Source organism: Protopterus annectens, chromosome 5.part1, assembly GCF_019279795.1.
Source record: "Protopterus annectens isolate FY-2018-M chromosome 5.part1, PAN1.0, whole genome shotgun sequence".
NCBI classification, from domain to species: domain Eukaryota; kingdom Metazoa; phylum Chordata; order Ceratodontiformes; family Protopteridae; genus Protopterus; species Protopterus annectens.
In genome coordinates, this window is record NC_056736.1 from 604,024,971 (window position 1) to 604,045,573 (window position 20,603).

The 20,603-nt window shown below is 42.1% G+C and overlaps 1 protein-coding gene across 2 annotated transcripts in view; it reads left to right on the forward strand.

Annotated features, from left to right (window-relative positions):
* Window positions 1–20,603, forward strand: part of PDS5B (PDS5 cohesin associated factor B) — a 3,703,643-nt gene that overhangs the window by 1,524,384 nt on the left and 2,158,656 nt on the right. For both annotated transcript variants that reach the window (XM_044073218.1, XM_044073219.1), the window contains exon 14: window positions 12,732–12,813. In XM_044073218.1, coding sequence (XP_043929153.1) covers window positions 12,732–12,813 — 82 coding nt within the window. The remainder of the gene's footprint in view (window positions 1–12,731; window positions 12,814–20,603) is intronic.

Consider the following 20,603-nt stretch of genomic DNA (forward strand, 5'->3'; position numbering starts at 1 on the left):
AGGGATGACAGATAAAGACCATCTCTGGCAAAGTTTTGAGGTCTGTCAATCATGTCATGCCAGGCTGACAGTTGTTAGATCCCCTTAGACTGACACCAGAAACTAAACCAGGTATTGAAGTCAGTAATTTTCTGTTTGTATTGAGACATCATCCTAGATGAAGGTTAAAGTGCTACTTGAGGCTAGGGACATACATGCCTGAGGCACACATTCCGAGAGCTCAGTCATGTCTGTTTTCATATAATCCAGAGAGGTACGCCTCAAGTCCTTCACACCAACATGGACCATGACAACTGTACCTGCTGTTGAGATACTTGATTGCATGTGTGAGATCGTGGATCCTGGCACCTGACCTTGACCTTTGCCTTATCCAGCCTGGTGAGAGAGACATCTGTGTATGTGTGTCACAGTAATCACCTATGACCCATATATTTGGTTTTGCCTTTTGCCTTAAGGGCTTAACAGGTGAGACACTGGTGAATGAGGTATTATGTGTATTTTGCTCTGCAGAGGAAGTATTATGTGTACCATGCATGTGTTTGGAAGGTCTCTGGTGTTTAGGCACGTTTCTGGTGAGGAACCTTCACATATGTAGGTATGTTTGATGTGGGTTTGGGTGGAGTAGGAGGTGAGATGTGCATAATGACAACCCCGCTCTTTGTCATATGGTTCGTGTGTGAGAGAACATGGAGTCAAGGCTCTTAATAATAGTTGCATCTCTCACATGATGACTTTGTGTGGACTAGGTGTAGAGGGTTGTCTGTGAACATGAGACAGTTGCTACACTGCCTCAAGATGCCCATGTTGACCTAGTTGGCTGGAGAAACTGTGGGATGTTTTCCATCTGTAGTGTTAAGTAAATTTATATGGTCAGGAAAAGCGGTCACCCTTAGAAATGACGAGTGGGTGAGCAGTGTGCTGGTACCACTGAGGCTAAGCTTAGTGTTCCACCTGACAGAGTAAGGCCTTGAAAAACCTCTGGAGGACCACAAGCAAAGTGCTAAGGGAAAATTTAACAAGCAAAACGCTTGCATCTTTAAACCGCCAACGGTAACCACTGCTACGAAGCAGTGCATGATGGTGCACTACATCCAAACAAGCACAAACGCAGAGGCTTAAATAAAACAAGAAATTACCCTTTTAACTCAAACTAGCCGATAAGGACGCTCTCTGAGCTCTAGTCCAATATCCCCTTGATTAGATGGGACCCAGCCAGCATTCTCCTCCCACAAGGGAGCAGAAGGGCCTTCTTTATCAAAGATGGCTTGAATTTCATGCTCAGAAATTATGTAACAGACCCAGAAACAGCAGACCTGGTACTGGGCTATGCTACAGCTGAACTAGTTTAGTATACAGTAAAATGTGGCAAAAAACAGTTCAGGTAATTCAGACAGTAGAATGCAAATACATGCAGTGCAGTGTAAGAGCAAAGACAGGCACTTATAGTTAGTTGGAAGCAACAGATGGCTCAGATCTTTCAGTATCTCAGTGGAGCGTTGGTTTTTAGTGCTCAAGTGATGCCAAACAGTCTAGATTCAGCAAGTCTGAATCTGGCCTATGCTATAAAATGCAGAAGTACTAGAAGTTCAAAGTGCACAAAACCACAGTCACAACAGCAAAAATAGTTTAAAGCAACAATTCAGTAGAAAACTGTTCTCAAAATACAAAGTAGGCTTAAAAATACTTTTTTCAGGTGATTTAATTGTTCAAATGATACCAAACAGTCTAGATTCAGCAAGCCCGAATCTAGTCTATGCTATAAAATGCAGAAGTATTAGAAAGTTAAAGTACAGAAAATCACATTCACAACAGTAACAAACAGTTTAAAATAAAGCAGCAGTTCAGAAGAATACTCCCACAAGAGTGCAGACCACAAATCTTCCTAGTGTGAAATAACGGTTGTGGAACCCAAGAGCTTAAACCAGAACCAAATCACTTAGAACAACAGTTACAATAAGCCCTCACCAGCAATTCCCAGCTTAGAAGGGTGTAGGCCATTTTCTCCCACCACAAGAGTCTAGACCACAAACCTTAATGTAAAGTAACTGGTTTTGGAGCCCAAGTGTGTAAGCCAGAGCTAACATACTTCAGAATAACTAACACAATAAGCCTTCAACCAGCAATTTCCAGCTTAGAAGGTTGTAGGCCACACACTTCCCACAAGAGTCTAGACCACAAACCTTCGTAATGTAAAATAACTGGTTTGGAACCCAAGTGCTTAAGCCAAAACTAAGACACTTAGAATAACAGGCAGAATAAGCCCTCACCCAGCAATCCCCAGCTCAGAAGGGCAGAGGCTACAATCTCCTCCCACAAGAGTGAAGACCACAAACCTTGTTAATGTAAACTGGCCTGAAGCCAAAGTCCTTAAACTAAAACCAAGAGGCTTAGAATAACCATTACACTTTAATCAGGCCACTAACGAGCAGTAACAAACACAGCAGAATAAATGTAATTGATCACTTAAGAATAAGCAGCAAAAGCAAAATAGATAAAGTAGGAGGAGACACAAATATGGTAAAAGCAGATGTATAAAGTGTAATTTTTTTTAGTTTAGTAGAAAGGGAGAAAGCAGGTTATTCAAGGTTAGGAAACTAAGGGTGTTGGCCTTCCCAAATGATCTCACTGTACTCGGAGTGAGTTGATGCGATGGGACTGGGAGGAGTGTCCAGTATCAAATTTATAGTAGAAGCGGGCAGCTCAAAAGCCACCAGGTTTTAAGAATGCAGCAACAGTTGGGCAGGTGGGTGGGAAAATAAAATGGAGACGGAGATCAGAACAGAAGTAAGGATTCCTGCAATATCAAGAATCTTTAGAAATAAATTCACTAATTTCCGAGAAATGTTCACAACACACAAAAAAATTGCAAAACTTAGAAATATTTTGGCAGTCTCAGAACAGCTTTTGGAGAATACTGTTAAAACAACAACCAAAGCGCACTACAGTAGATGGAGTTTCTTTAACAATTGCTGGCTGAAAAATAGTGAAATTCAACAAAATATATAAATGTAGCACAGAATTGTTAAATATCACTGAAACAGAGCGAGTTCAAAAAATATACTTGTACCAGCTTTGTATTTCCAGATGGTTTTAGAAGCAATCCAAATCTTGCAGCCACAAGTGAACAGCCAGACACAAGGAAGCTCTGAATAAAAAGATGTCAGGGTTCATTTATCATCCATTTCAGTATGTCTTGCCATGGATCCTCCTCTTTCAATGCATTGTAATGTTAAAATGTTTTTGAAAGGGGGTTTGCATAAGAGGCCTCCAAGAACAAACAAGTAGCCCCTCCTTGGAATGTTAATACACTTGCTCCATTTGAACCAGTTAAACTGGCGGACTTGAAGTTCCTAACTTAGAACAGTTTTACTGTTTGCTCTGACCTCTGCAAGAAGGTTTTGCTGAGTTACAAGCTCTTATGGTGAGTCAAGCCTATCTCATTTTACACAAAGATAGGGTTTATTTGAGCTTTTATGTCTATTTTGGTATCTAAATTTATTTTAAGCCAAACTGTCCATCTCCCCATTTTCTTGAACTCAAAATTGAAAGAGAAAGGATACTTCTTACATTGGATGTCCACAGACAACTTTGGTACTATCTTGACGGAACTAAATCTTACAGATCTTCAGATCAATTTATTTCTTGTGAAGGTAAGAAGGGACCTTTGTCAAAGCAGACCATTTCCAAGTGTTTGTCTAAGACTGTTACCTTTTGATATACTCACCACAATATAAGCTCGAGGTTCTCAGCCAAGTTTGTGGACATTTTCCCTACCCATAATGCAACTGTTCTACAACCTCGGCTCTCTTTTGCCGCACAGCGAAGAGGTTCCTGTTAGCTAAGCTCTGGGCTAAGTATTGCTAATAACTTACTAATTCATTATTTTCTCTTGTTTGTTTCCTTATTATTATTATCTGTCTGATAGTCTACCCTACCCCGTTTAAGCTACAGACCCGTTTAAGTCGGAGGATGTTTTTCTCTATCATTCCTTTCCTTCTCTGATTGATTTAGTTGGAGGATGATTTTCTCCTTTTCCTTCTCTCCTCTAATAGTCTGTTTAAGTTAGAGGGAAGATGACTTTCTTTTTGTGTGTGAAAATAAAAGATGACTTTCTTTTTGTGTGTGAAAATAAAAAAAAAAAAAAAAAAAATTTCTCTTGTCCCTTCTTATTGCCTGTTACTCAGTACTTTTTTTTTGTGTGTGAGTTTTTAGGTGGTTATGTCTGAAACCAAAGGGAGAAACAGGTTTCAGAAAATCTGAGAAATGTGGAAAGAAGATGCCCCGTAGCGATTCTCACATTCTGTGTGTTTATTGCTTGGGGGCTCTTCATCTACAAGAGCATTGCTCCATATATCATGGATTTAACCCAAGAGCCCTTAGGGAGCGTAAAAACAAGTTGATTTTGAAGGGTATACTAAAAGCACCCTTTTCAGAGCTTATGGACTTGATCTCTAGGAATGCTTGGAAGACCCCAGATTCCATAGAGCCTACTCCTAGAAGGCCATATAAGTTCATTACGGCACCTAAAGGTAAATGGTTTCTTACTAAAGGAGTTGCAGTTGATGCCATGGTTGTGACGGCTATTAAAAAGGAGCTATCCAAGACCAGCTCCTCTATCCATTTTCTTAATAAAGACTCTAGGACTGTAGATAGATATGGCAAGTGAGTGTTTTCATCAGCAACCTTTGCACTTTGGTCCCTGAACTACGTTAACCATTTCACTAGGCTAAAGAGGGAACTGTTAAAGGAACTTGCAGACTAACGCCAAGGAGCTGTAACTGATGCAGTAACAGATAAAGTTAGTGCTCAGCTCGCCACCCTCAATTCTGTAGTAAACTCTTCCATGAGGCTCATATCCTATGCTGCAGATGGAACGAGTAGAGCTGTGGGTTCAGGTATTGCTTTTCAGAGACGGGCCTGGATGTGACTTTGCGACTCCATGGACCCCTTCAAGTCTTCCTTTGTTAATGCCCCTTTTGACAGCTTCTCTCTTTTTGTGCTGAAAGTAAAAGAGATGCTCACCAGGTATGAACAAAAAGGCAAGACCTTGTCTACCATTGGAGTACGTTTTGCTGCGCCCACCAGACCTTTTCCAAAAGGTCAGAGGGGTAGTAGAAAAATGTGGTTCAGCAAATCCCACAGGTCTTTCCATGACGCACAACATGAGAGTTCTCCCAGGGACAGAGGGGGGAACGATAATGGTAGACCCAGACCTCGCAGCAGAGGGGGACCACATAACCAGGTCTCCAGAGAATCTTTCTTTGGCGGGCCCTATCACTGCTCCTGAAGGAGTGCCTGATTGCTCGCCTCTAGAGGCAGTCGAGGGTTTGTCTCTGCACCAAGGAACCTGGCAAAGCATCACAGACGACAGATGGGTGCAGAGTATAATATCCAGGGAATATGTCATTCCCTTTGCATATCCTCCTCCTGTAAACACCTTAGTTCCGGATGTTCCACCCAGTCAAAAGGAACAGACAATTTTGGAAATTCAAAAGTTGCTAAACAAAAGTGTCATCCAACAAGTCCCTGCAGACCAGAAAGGATCCGGAACTTACTCAAGGTTCTTTTTAGTTCCAAAGAAAACAGGGGACTGGAGACCCATCTTGGATCTCAGCATTCTAAACAGGTTTGCAAAACAGAGCAAGTTCCTGTTGGTAACACTGCAGTCGATACTCCTGGAAAAAGACATTTGGATGTGCTCCATAGACCTTCAGGATGCGTACTACCACATTTTAATGAGCAGGCAATCCAGAAGGTTTTAACGCTTCCGGCTAGGAGCCAGCCACTTCCAGTTTTGAGCTCTGCCCTTTGGTCTCACTACGGCCTCCAGAGTGTTTACCAAATCCATGGCAGTAGTAGCAGCTCACCTGAAATGCAAAGGATTCCATGTGTTTCCATGTCTGGACGACTAGCTGCTCTCTGCCCCAACCAGGCATCTTCTTCTGAAAGCCAGGGACTACTCCCTTCAGATTTGTTCATCCCTTGGAATTGCGATAAATTGCAAGAAATCCTGCCCTAGAGCAACTTCAATCCTTGGTTTTCATAGGAGCTCAAATAAACGCAGTAATCTTGTCAAGTACACCTTCCAAAAGGAGGAGTACACAATCTTTGGCATCATGTAAGGATGCTGATCAGCAAGAACAAGGCTTCTGCCAAATTAGTCTTACAGGTTCTAGGCAAAATGTCTGTCTCAATTGTATTAATACCACTAGCTCATCAGTATGAGAGAATCCTTCAGTGTTTACTTTTGACATAATGGTCTTTTTTAGATTTTCCGCTGTCACACAAGTTCATACTAACAAACTCTTGCAAAAGGGACATTCAGTGGTGGCTGAACTGTCCCTTAGTCTCTCAAGACCATCTCCCCCCCCCCTCAATCCCAAGCTACAGTGACCATGGACATGTCCCAGATAGGGTGGAGGGGGAATTATCTGGGAACACAGTCCAAGGCACTTGGCAAGAGCATAAGGCCCATTTGCACATAAATGTTCTAGAGATGAGAGCGGTGCTCCTTGCGTTGCATTCATTTCAGAACTTTCTTTGTCTAGGTACAATAGCAATTCAGTCATACAACATGTCTGGTCTGGTATATAAACAAACAAGGGGGAACCAGATCTTACCCCTTATGTCAAGAAGCCCTGAGGGTCTGGCAATGGGCAGAGGTCTCCAACCGCTTTCTCATAGCAATGCACATTCTGGGGAAATCCAACGTGATTGCAGACAAACTGAGCAGAGCCATTCTTTGGCCACACAAGTGGTTCCTCAGTCAGCAAGTGGCGGAAAAGATCTTCTGCAAATGGGGCCAGCCTCGTTAAGATCTCTGAGAGTCACCCATCAATGCCAAATGCAGCAGCTACTTTGCCGTGATCCCCAGTGGGGGAGTCACCAAGCAATGTATTTGTTCACAACTGGCCCCCGGGACTTCTTTATGCTTTTCCAACAACACCTCTGATTCCCAAATTCTTGCAGAAAGCAAGCTTTCTGGAGACCACAGTAATCCTAATTGCCCCCTACTGGCCTTGACAGATATGGTTTCCCTTTATCCAACCTCATGTACAGAAGGGACCATGGCTCCTGGACTCCGTTCCTGATCTACTGACACATCTGTCAGGAGAACTTCATCCCAGCCTACACAATCTCCAACTGACAGCTTGGCTGCTCCACTTCCCATGATAGCCAGGTTTTCCTGTACTTTCTTCTCCAGTAAAACACATTTTGTTTTCCTCCCACAAGAACTCTACTCGAAAACTTTATAAAGGTAAATGGTAAAGATTTGTGGCCTGGTCTAATCTCAACAACGCAGATCTTTTCACAGCTCTTTTGTATTCTATTCTGGAATTTTTAGCCACATTATTCAATTTGGGAGCTGCTGCAGCTACTATAAGGATTCAGCTAGCAGCCATCTCTAATTTTCACATAGGAGACAATGGTACTGCTATAATTTCAAACAAACTTTGTAAAGCATTCCTCAAAGGTACTTCCTTAATTCGCCTTCCTTACAGGAATCCTATTCCATCTTGGGATTTGAATTTTGTATTGTCAAAGCTTGTTTACCCACCTTTCGAACTTTCTCCTACATCTGATTTAAACTTCTTATCATGGAAGACTCTACTTTTAGTAGCTGCAACTTCAGCAAGAAGAGTTTCTGAGCTTCAGGCCATATCCTCTGTACATAATTTTTCATAAAGACAGCGTTTCTTTGAGAAAGAACCCTTGTTTTACCTGAAGTTGTTTTGGAAACAAATCTCAACCAGTCTACTGAATTACCAGTATTCTTTCCGAACTTTCAAAACAAAGGAGAGTACTCTATCCATCTTTTAGATTTCCATAGACAATTGTTTGTATTTGCACAGGACATCACAATTCAGAAAGTCAGATCAGCGTTTTATCTCTTATTCAGACGTAAGCCAACCAGTTTCTAATGTAACACTATCCAATTGGCTATCACAATGTATATCTTTCATATACAACTCTAACCACAAAACTATTCCAAATCCTGTCAAGGATCATTCTTTCAAGTCAGTAGTCACTTCAGTGGCTTTCCAAACCAGATTACCCTTAGACAGCATTAGTGTTGCAGCTACATGGGCTAAATCACATACCTTTATCACTCATTGCAAATTAGATTTGGCCTCTAGGAGTAGACCATCCTTTGGTTCTGAGGAATATTCTCCCATGAGCAACCCAAGAATTAGTCTACACAGCTGTACTATCCCCATCTCAAATTTGTTACTCTTAAACCATGGGGGGGGGGGTGGTAATGTGTTAGTGATGGTTGACTCTGTTATGTGCACAGTCTCTCCATTCCATAGCCTGGACAAAGGTTTGATAATGGTGGGTTGTCCTTCGGGTGCCATTATCTGTGACATCACTAGGGCTCTAAAGATCCTTTCCTCGACAGATGTCTACATCTTGGTGGCGGTCCATGTGGGAGTGAATGACTTGAGATGCAAAATCCTGAGATACATTTAGGGAGGCATATTGGACCTCCTCATACCTGTGACAAATGCAGGCAAGACACTGATGTCAAGTGGAATCCTGTTTCTCAAAGAATGACACCTGTGCACTAAGAAAAGATCACTGATTTCAGAAGTTGGTTAAGTAGTTGGTGCCATTCTTGAATAGCTGGGGATGAGATGTTCAGCAGTCCTCCTTGCTTTGCAAACACTGGTCTGCCCCTGTCCAAGGGCTTCCTTTTCGTCAGACTCCAGCTAATAGGCATGTCTTTGTAATAAACATATTAAACCCAAAACTGGATCACATGAAGTTCGCAACAAGCAGAACCATCATCATCATCATATTTGGAGACCTCAATCACCCCTTAAGAAAACTAGGTCATCTGCACCCCCAGTTTAGGGTGTGTGCAGAATTTCTTAGATGTAATAAAGAAAAAGTCCCTGAATCAGGTAGTTAAATTCGCTAGAGAACATCATATTCTCACTCTTTTCATTAAAAAAGTATCCATTTCATGCTGTCTTCCCATGGCTTCTTCCGTCCTCATTTAAGTTGGATGATAAACTTGCGACTTTTACTTTCAAAACCTATAAACCCTCTTTATCTAATGTCTCTGAATTTAAGGATTTCAAGCATACTGACCTTATCAAATTATATGAAGTGGTTTCAGAATTTACTCATGGCAGCAACATCATACTGTACATTCAAAAAACTTTGTAAGACTTGATCCAAAGCAGTTTGGCTTTACCAAAGGAAAATATGCATGATGAATTTGGTTAAGTTTGAAAACCTTACGCAGGCTTTCCACAGTGATCATGCCCATTCACATGGCATATCTTGACTTGGCAAAGGTATTTGACACCGTTCTCCAAGCTGTCATTATAAGTAAGTTTAATGCTTTAAAAATAGATAAATATCTGGTAAGATGGATGACAAACTGGCTGTAAAAGATAGAACCCATACAGTACAAGGGGCAGATACCTCATCAGAAAGCATGAAGGTGATTAGTGGTGCCCCCCAGAGCTTAGTGTTTGGTCCCTTCATTTTTGGCATTTACTTTTCTGATCTCCAGACATGTAACCAAGACTTATGGGTACATTTGCAGAAAACTGCAACCTGGCAGTTATTGTCAAGTCTCCTCTCTGCTATCCTAATCCTTCAGCAAGAAATTGCACACACAGATATGTTGTGTACTGAAAATGGGCTTGTGTTAAATACAATGAAAGTGCAATACTGTCACATTTGGTAGATGGCCTCTCCCCTTGGCTAACAAAAATATAAGTGTTAGTAATCTTGGGTCACAGTTTGAAAATTCCCTGTCTTTATCATCAATTTGAAAAGATGAGTCAGAAAATACTCGTACTCTTCCAAGGGAATGTCATCCATATCTAGAGGCCATTGTTTCCTTTGGTTTAATGTTGAGTTATTGAGTACACCCCCCCCCCCTTCTGGATGTACCTCACTGGATATATTAAACAACTAGAGAGATCACAAATATGCTTAACTAAGATGATCATGGGCTTAAGAACCATGATCTGCTAAGAGAATGTGGAAGCACTGCCCCTTTATTCATTGTTTTACTGTTAAGAGAAAACCTATGCTTTGCTTTCGGTGCCATTGAAGGCCAGGTTGTCTTGGATGTCTTTTATCTCCACAAATGTAATTGTTTCAAAAGTTTCAGAACCAGAGATCTAAATTTTCACCAGCCAGAAAATTTCTCTCTCATTTCATTTATCTTCCAGCATATCCTTCACCTCTGGACCTGACTGCCCCTGCTAATTAATTTTAATTTGCTTGATGCACTATCAGCCTTCATACAGGATCTAGATAATGTGGTAGGTACCAACAAATTCACCCCAAGCTTAACTGGCCTTGACAAAGGGAATATGGCCTTAAGGGTGGGTATTGGCAAGGTGTAAATGGCTGAGACTGTTTCCATGAAATTTTTATAAACTTCTGAGGTGCAGGTCTCAATGTGTAAAAGAGTCAGTTAAGCCATTTGTATGGATTGTGCTGATGTCGCCAAGTAATCATGGCTTTTGTGTAAAGTAATCTTAGAACTAGGTTTGAATCAAACCATCCAGTTGACAGTTTATCTGTAGCTGCAAAAGATGACAGTGCTTTAATGGCTGTGCATAGGCATTTGAGAAGCAGCTTAATTGAACGAAGGAGTGCAGGCAGATCCAGTCATTTAAGTTTGTTGTGTTATACAAGTTAAGCAAGACAGAATGTCAGTGAAGAGTCTTTAAATGTTTAGCTTAACTGCACTTTATTTTCATTGAGTTTGTTATCATGGAAAAATAAAGGTGCCCTCCACCTGGGAATAAGCTACCACAGCAGCTTTCTTTATAAATGCTACAGGTTGCAGTTTCTGAGAGGAAGCATTTTGAATTAGAAATCTCTATTTATATCAGGCTTGGTATTCAGTCAAGGATCAGGGCAGACTTTGCCAGCACTTTGCCTGCAAGACATGTTTGCTCCCTTCCCCAAGAATTTGCGATAAACCATATCAGGGGTAGCCAACTGCTTTAGTATTCTCTGTGTGGTTAAGGACTGATAACTGCAGCATTGAACTTTGTTCATTTTTGGATGTATACTTGTATAGGTAAATGATGAAAAGAAGGTTCAGTACTGCAGTCTGTTCTCCCACATTAGTTACTTCAGACCTAGAGGAGAATGGAAGGGGAGCTTTTGGAATTATCTAATTCCTGTGATGTTGGGAAAGGAGAAGAAAAGAGGGGGGGGACCTTCTACTCTTCCTCCCTATTCTTAATTTTCACATGGTCATGATGTTTAAATATGTAGACCAGCTACTAATTACTTCAAGGAAACCCGAGCAACAAAATTATCTTGCAGAGTCTACTCTTAGGGCCTCTACAGTGGTTGCACTTGTCCGCGTCAATCCAAGTTAAGTGGTCAGCCCCATATGTAGTTTGAAGTGTCAGACATGTAAACTGTAGGCACCTGAGCAGACTTCATGGTGACATTGTTATTGTAAAAAGAAGAGAATGCAAGCTGCTGTCCTTTTTAGCTGGGCGTAATACCACTATTTTCCATAGGTGATGTTCAGTTTCCCTCTAAGGACATCTTAAAAGGTAGAATCAAGCTAGATGGATATTTGCTGACCTGCAGTAAATTCTCTTTCATAAGGAGTGATACAATGTTTCCCTTCTGTTCAGTCTTCTCCTGTTCCTGTTTGTATACTCATAAAACCATTTGCTGTATCCTCTTGTATATTTTGGCAGTGCTGCTTAGCATTCTGATCACCCTGGCTCATCCCTTTTCAGTAGCACAAAGATGAACTGTTAAATGTTCTTGTTACATGATGTATTTCTTTGTAGAAATGATCACTATTTTAACACCCTGTTGCAAAGTGCTTTATTAAATGCAATGTCTGCTTGTTTGTCTTGAACAGAAGCAACCCGGCATGTGTCTAGGTCACCTTGGAGCTTCCTTGCTGCTTTCATCCTGGAGATTCAGCAGCCCAGTGACCTTTTCCTTCTGCCATTCTTATTAGCTGTTTTTACAGAGTCCATGCCAATCATCTCAGGTCTTGCTCTTTGATCCTGTTTGATAAGGCACCAGAACAGAGATTGCAGCAACACATTCTGCAAGTCATGCTCTTTTCCTTTCACTGGATTGGGATTGGATTCCACCATTTTTTTTTTAACTTTCCTTTCTTTACTGTTCATCCTTCCATTTGCCTCATTTTCATTAATGTAATCTGCTTACTGATGATCTGCTATCCATAGCTTTGTTTGTGTGTCTTTCATTTTCTCTTCTACTACTACTTTTGCCCTCACCATACCCTTTAATTTTCATTTCGTTAGCTTCTGCTTGTATTCCTCAAGTGAGGTGCTTCTTTTCACTGAGCTGCTTTGTTTGGAAAAAACATGTCTTCACTCTAGGAGACATTTCTGTTCTGTAAACCTGGCTTTAGAATTCAGTCATCATCTTTATACATGCTAAAGTTTCATTTCATTTTCTTCCTGTCAAAAAAAACTTCTGCCCGAGTACTTTTGCGTGAGAACACATGAATCATAACACCTGAAATGTAGAACATACCTTTGTTTAGACTTACCTTTGTTGTGGCACTTTATTAGAAGATTTTCCTTGTTTTTCTGTACTCCGGTAGTTCAGGTAAGGCTTTCCAATGCAATGTGAGTAATTTCATTACTAGTCTTAATTTTTTATTTGCTTGCACTATAAAACAATAAATTAAATATTTTAAAGAAAGGCTAGGAAGTTTTCATGGTGATGTTTTAATTTTTTTTCAGAGCACTTAATGAACTGTGGAAATGTCAGAACACTCTAAGGCATCATGTCAAAGATTTGCTTGATCTGATTAAAAATAACAAAGTAAGTTGAAATAACCATAAGTGTTCCTTCTACTTGTTTTTGCTGGTGTTTGTCTCATTAGTTAAGTAAGGACTGGTTTTGCTTTTGTTCTTGCTTGTTAAATAGTTGCTACATGTACACACGTTTCATAGTCTAAAATGAAATGGGTGTTTTTACCATGAAAATGGTTCAGTTATTAATTAGCAAGAAACGTTTGGTTCTGATGCATATTAAATAGCTGATTGCAGTTTGGATGATTTTTTTTTCCGCTTTTTTTTTTTTTTACAAATTGGAGGTTAGTTAGAAGGTTATGGTGAAGAGAGGGGACTAAGCCATAAAACGCTTCATTTCATTATCATTTAAGAGTTGCAAGTGGAAAAACGTTAAGGAGAGTTGACTGAGTAACATTTAATCATTCACCATGTACTTGAGTCCCCTAAGTCATCTATTTTGTTGTTTGTCAAAGTGTAGTTGAAAGTTCTACAGATAAACAAATGACATTGAAATTTATGAGCAAATGTTTGACTAATTATGTTTTTAAAACCAAATAAAAGTCATTGGAAAAATACCAGGGGGAAAAGAGATAGTTGACTGAAAGACAGAATGTCTGAATAAAATCGCCCCTGTAGGCATGAATATGCTGCTGTCAGCAGGGTGCCTTTTGCTGACAAAGCCTCAAGCATGTTCCCTTGGTTAAAAAAAAAAAAAAAAAAAAAACAGTACTGTCTGATCAGATCATGTCCTTAATAATATAAACTTTGCTGTTTGACTGTCCTGAATCTTTTCCATAGGCTTCAGGTTCCGCTGCTGGATAATTCAAAGTGAAGGGCAGGGCTTGTATCCTCTTACTGTTTGTGAATAGGTTGGAGGGAGCCTGGGTTGGGATTTCAGGTGTCTGCCTGCAAGCAGAGATGTTTAAAGTGCACTGCAGTTCCAAAAACAGGCCTAATTGGCATCAGTTAGCTTGGCCTGGAATGAATCCCCCTCCCCCATTTCAGAAATTTCAGGAGCTGCTAATGTTGGCCCAGAACTTTTTAAATGTTCTGAAGTCCAAACAGATGTATGTGATGAACGTTTTGTTCTGTGTTGGGGTGTCATAAGCCAAAAGCAAAACATAGCTGCTGTCCCAAAGGGATTCGTTATCTTCTTACTTAGAGATTGCTAATGTGGCCTGTATGGGCCAGGTGATTTATTTGTTTTACCTAGAGTCAAACACTGTGGGCATCTTATCCTTAGAGTATGTCTTATTTATGGACCTCTTCCTTAGCATGAAGGAGACCTTTAAATGGAAAGCTAAACAAATCTGTTAGACCCGGATTAGATAGTGGAGTTCCGTGGGCCCTGCTCGAGTCCAGACCTCTCAACTATTTCTCTAATCCAGTTAGTACACTGGTTAATGCATTTAATATGTCTCCCATCAGCCTCTATCCCTCTCTAACACAGACTCAAAACATACCTAATGCATACTCTAACTCTTTCAAAATTCACTTGCACAAATATGAACTATCTCAACTTTCAGTATGCTTATCTTAATGTCTGTCTTCCTCTTCTTTCTCTTTTTCTGAACTGCTCAGACTTTCTAACTATTTACTAAATGCTTCTATATAAACTTCTACCTTAAAGTCATGTCACAGTGTCCTACATATGCTGTTTTTTTTCAATAGTAGCTTGCATGTAGTGATTCTGTTTGTAATATGAACTGAATCACAGTGTCATATGCTCATTTTGTAAAAATTTCCAACTTGTTTTTTGTAAAAACATTAACTTTTTAATTTGTAACTTTTAATATTGTAACTTTTTAAATTTCTACTAGAGATTTTCTCCCTGGGTCACTACTGAAGAAGGGCTTCTGCCCAGTTGGACTAACCCGGTCAACAAATGTCAAAATAAGTAATAGTGCCTGTTTGGAGAAATTTTCCCAGTTAGTGTTCCTAGGTAGCCAGACCATTTCTTTTGGGTTTGTGACTTCCACAGATACCTGTACAAGAACTTTTTGACTAGTGATGGTTTCCACGGATTCTTGTGAAAGACATCCTTCCTGGAACCCTTTTCCTGATAGGTAGAGCGAAACCTGTTTTTTAAGACTTGCATTTCTGCTACCTTGTCTGTTATGTCCCGTAATTGCTAGTCTAATTTGTTGAAGTTTCAGTAGTTCCTCCTTTACTAGTTGAGGTGGGAAGTAGATGGACTAGAGTATAAAGGCCTAATGTTTATCAGTGCAGGCTCGTTTCCCAGGCTGCCAAACACACTATGAAATACAGCTGTGGTGTCGATGCATTTTGTAGGGCCTCTGTCATGGGATCTGTGTTTAGAAGTCGTGCCTGGCTGACGCACCACCTTTTCCAGAGCTCATAAAAGCATAGCTTTTTATCCCATCTCTGTACAAGGACCGTCTCTTTTGGGCCACCAGCAGAGGAGGTGTGTAATAGACTGGAGGAAAAGGGGAATGGTATATTTTTGGGGCAAGGATATTTTTCATTCCCTTGCAACAAGATGAGACTGGAAGTGTCCCAGTAAAAGTTGGTCCTTCCATAAGCAAGGCAAGAATGGTCCACAAAATTGTAATAGGGGCTGCTGCAAGAAAAAAATGGCAAGTGTACTGTGGGGAAGCGGGGAGACCCACAGGGCTGCCACACCCAGGAGGAACAGCTGTCACTCAGAAAAGCCTTTGCCTCGGCATACACCCAAAATTCCACACCCTTCTTTTCTTTCCCTCCTGTAAAAATAGGAGGCAGACCAGTCCATTTCATACAGCAGTTGGAGGCCGTCATGCAGGTTGTGTAATTCTGCAGATATTAAAGTAGGGGTTTTCAGGTAAATAAAATTAACACAACAAAATAAAAAAATCCTAGGTATTCCACTGCTTCCCCTGGTTGTGTATTTCATTCCCTGCTGAAGCACTCATCCAACAGAGCCATAGCGAGAGTACCAGAAAAAGACAGTACAGGATTTTTGTCCACACTTTTTATGGCTCCAGTAAATGAAGGTATTTGGATGCCTATGGTGGACCCATCATTGCTAAGTAATTTTGTAAAGATTCCAAAATTCAAAATGCTAATCTTGCAGAATATTTCTTCTTTACACTCGGTAAGCTTGCATAGTCACTGCAGACATAAAAGTTAACTGTCTCCACATCATCATAGCTAGTGTAGAGATAATTTCTCACAATGGAAGCAAGGAACTTCTACTTGTTCACCTCTTTGCTGTTGGGGATGTTTACTGCATGCAAGTCTGTACAGAATACCTGACTGCGGGAATTGCATTTTGCAGTATGAAGTACATTCACATTTACCCATACCTGAATTATTGCCTTATCTAGGGCAGCATCCCTTGAGGAGATTCAGAAGACTGTAGAACTTACTCTGAATTGCTTCCAATCCTTGTGGTTCTCTCTAAGGGTCTTTGTAGTTGCACCTTTCATCTTTAAGGCAAATTATTTTTCTCTGGGTAGGGCACTGCTGGAGATGGAGCAGGAAAGGGCCTTTATCTACTTGGACGAGGATGTTCTTCGTGTTTCACTGTTGCAGTCATTACATTTGGGTAATCTGCAGGCAGGTTGCCCTCAGTCGGTCTGAATTCCAAAGTCTTGGGTCCTGCATCGGTTCTCGTCTCCTCTTCCATGACGTCAGGTCGTCAGGGGTATAAAACATGCAGCCGACGCCATTATCAGCTTTATACATGAAAATGTCCACTGAATAAAAATGGAAGACCTTGGCATCAGCCCATGACTGTGGGGATGTTTAAGACGACCATTACTTTGCAGTAGGACCAAGGTATCCAAACATCAGAACTCTTGCTTTCTTGCCTCTGCTTGATCTAGGCAGCACCCCCCCCCCCTCCGGCCCCATACAAAGACTAGATGAAGTTGGCTTGGGGCGATTTACTTTTCCTTAAGAACCAGCAACCATCAGTGTCAGGGTCCCATGTTTAAATAAGAAAAGTGAACTTCTCCTTGGATAGGGAATTGTTTAGGTGTTTGGATACCTATCCCTCTTCAGCTCTCCTTGTGAAGTTTGCAACGTTTGTTAGGATCCCTTCAGCCCGTATTGAGTGGGACATGATGTGAATTTTGTTTTAAGGTGCAGATTGAGTTGGGTGTCCTTTCTTGTCAGTGTTTCCAGAGCAGACTGAAAAGGACCCTCTCCATCCACTTAAGTCTTCTTTCCTGATTCTAGTTTGCTGCCATGAGTTTCTCAGCTGAGAGGTTTCCTCATGCCACCTGTGATGACACCCATTCTTATGGTGCTGACACACTAGCACCATAGTTTGTATTACGGCCTTAATGGGAGGATCAGCTCATTATTGATTTCTTTGGCATTTGATCCATTGGTGACAAAGCCAGCCTCTGTGGCGCTGAAACCAGTTGTGTTTGTTTTTTGTTGTTCAGCACTAACATTGAGAATGGTACTGATGATGTCCCCGCCAACTGAAAGGATCGCTGGACCCACCTACAAGGTTGCTTATTTCAGGGACTTTATCTTTTCTGTGTCCCATAACATCCCTCAATTTAGACTCTTGAACCCAGAATCTCTGTTTTAGAGATTAACTTTGAAAGGCTGCACTGGTGAAGATCCTTCCCCAGAATACTTAGATGTGTCCACTCATATGTCCCTAAGAAGAGGAGAAGGCCAAGGAGGCACATGGGCTCACTGTTGGAGCCCTTACCTGTGAGTATAGAACTTGGTAAAAGTGGAGGTTCCTCACAATCCCTTCTAAAAAGCCCCCTAATTTAGGCAGACACTAGAATTGGAGAAAAGGGATTTTGGCCCTTAGACACCTCCTCCCCAACAAGGAGATTCTGCAGGAGGTCTTTTGGTCCACCCCTTTGACATAGTGTGTTTCCTCCACAAAGCTCACATGATAGACATAGATGTCCTTCTCTTCCCATGTTGCAGTATTTTGCATATGGGTTTACCCCTTCAGTCTTGCATACGTACGGCCAGTATTTCAGTCCCTCTGTCGTGCATCAGACGTCAGGCAAGGAGGACGAAACGTGGGCTATAAAAGTGATGACACGCACCAGCCTTCAGAACTTTTCAGTCGCCATTCGTACGCCAGGTGTTCTGCTACCACTGATGTCATGATCATTTTTGAGATGAGTACCCCATCGAGGAACCTTTTTTCCGTCCTTTCTTATTGTAACATTGCTTGTTAATGTCATCCAGAAAGGGAAAGTGTCAGTCATTGTGGATGCCTGATCCCTCATAAGGACACCCACAATAAGTGTCTCTTCTGTTTAGGAAGAGCTCACGACTATAAGGCATGCCCTATTTGCCAGAAGTTTGTACTGAAAACTTTTTGTAGCCGGTTCCACATGTTAAATTTGTATCTTCAGAACCAACGCCTGAAACTTCTTATGCTTAGGATGGAAGGTCCTTCTGACGTCCCCCCAGGTCCGCCAAAGAAGGCCAGCACCTTACAGCCTTCGACTGTTGCTGAGCCTCCTCTGACTTCCAGCCTGTGGCCGACATAGGCCTGGTTTCAGGATCGGGTTCCGGATCCGCTTCCGCAGGGGTCGCGGGTACCTCTAAGGATGCTGTACCATCCGCAGATGAGAATAGAATAGGTCTGCCAAGGCTGTGCCAACACCGCCAGCTGATGCCGGGGGGGGGGGGGTCGTCGGAGACCTCTGCCGCTTTACACTCTCAGGTTTCTAGGAAACAGACTACCACTCCTTTAAAAACAAGGGAGAAGAGAAAACCTTTTCCTCCCTCTTCTGAAAGCATGGCTAACTGGCAGGCCTTCAGTCAGAGCCTCTTCAGCACCTTTATGACTTGAGGCCTACTCCTTCTTCGACCTCTACCCCTCCTCCTTTCCTAAGCCCTAGGTCTGTGCATGCAGGCTAGCCTCCTATGGATGAGGAGGTCCTTTCAGACTCCTCTGAAGAATCTCTCTCCTACAATTCACAATTTACATCTCCTTTGGGACCCTGATTCCCCAGTGGAAGATTTAACCTTCAGTGAGACTATTAGCAGGATGAAGGAACATTTCAAATGGGATTCCTCAGAAATGTCTGAGGTACAGAAGAGGTATTACGACCTCATTCAGATGGAAACACCTAGCCCATCTGCTGTTCCGTCCATCCTCCCTGCCTTTTCTTCGGCATCCACTAATACTGACTCTCATCCTCCTGCTCCACGCAGACCAAATAGGCTGTACAAAGTACCAGACACTGCTAAGCACCTGATAGTTCCGTCCAGCTGACCCAGCCACTATCTCTGTGGCCACTGACAAAGCCACCAAATTATTACTCACTACTACTATTCACTCTGCTGACAAGGACAGCAAGACTATGGAGAGATTAGGGAAAAAGATTTATACTTCTGCTACATTTGCCTTCAGAGCCACTAACTGCCAGACCCACATGGCTAAGTGTAACCTATCTCTTCTACAATCTGCCACCAAACATTTGGCAGATATTCCAGACTCCCCTGCCAAAACAACTCTGTCCACCCTCCTGGCTCTCTACATCTCAAGTCACCAGACACTCCATTAGGTGTAATTATGATGCTGCTAAATCCTCTGCTAGCTCAGCAGCATCAGCATCTGCCCTACGCAGATATTCCTAGCTTTGCCGACAACTCCTGCCAGATGATTTGTAGGGCCAAGCTCATGGATGCACCCCTGGATAATCCTCCACTTTTTGGATCTAAAGCCGCAGATCTCTCTAAATCACTGCAACAAAAGGGCAGAGATATGCAGGACCTCAAACATCTGATCTCAGTTCCCAAGTTCCACCGGAACTGTCCTTCCAAAACAGTTTATTAGGAAGCAATCCTGGCCTAACCCTAGTGCCAGACCTTGAAAACCCACCAGTAAACAAACTCCTACCCCTAGAGCACCTTCTGCATATAGCCATAGGTCTTCCTTTCAGGACAGGGCAGGTAGCATCTGACTACCTGCCACCTTTGCCTCAACCTCCTCCCTCTATTGTTCCCGTCTGCCCACCTCTGTCATTTTCTCCCTTTGTGGACCTGGATCACCAAAGACAGATGGGTCCTGTCTATCCTCAAAGATGGCCACTACATGACTTCTCTCCTCCCATATGGAAGGGCATTCCTCATCCCCCTTCACAGCAACTGACCCTCTTACAACCAGTACTACAGACATGACTATACAGTCAGTTCCTTCATCTTCAAAAGGAAAAGATTTTCATTCAAGGCTCTTCCTGGTTCCCAAAAAACCTCAATCTCTTAAATGCTCACCTTGCTTACCTTTTTACCCCTGATTTACTCCATAGGGATTCATGGCTACTCTAGACATAAAAGATGGTTACCTCCACATCCCTGTCGAACCCTCCCACAGGAAATACTTATGATTTTTGGTAGTCTCCTCTCATTGGTAGTTTTCTGCCTTGCCTTTTGGTCTTTCCACTGCTCCCAGTGTCTTTACCAAATGTTTGGCTCCAGTGGTGGCCTACGCCAGGGCAAACGGGATACAGATTTTCCCCTACCTGGGTGACATGCTCATCCAGGCCCCCAGCCAACAAATACTGCAAGATCACCTCCAGCTGGTGATCTCCTTATTGCAGTCCTTGGGATTCCAGATAAATCTACTAAAATCCCACCTTCAAGCAACTCAAGACATTGTCTTTCTGGGGTGCAGAGTAAGAGCAGACCTCGTGGAGGCTTTCCTGCCACCCCCAAAGGTAAGCTGCCTGTCAGATCACCTCCTCCAGGTCCTACAATCGACCCAGTTGACTTCAGGGCAGTACGTGAAACTATTGGGTTACATGGCAGCCACAATACCCATGCTACCTTTAGCAAAGCTCCACATGAGACAGCTGCAGTGGTACCTTCACTTAGTCTGGA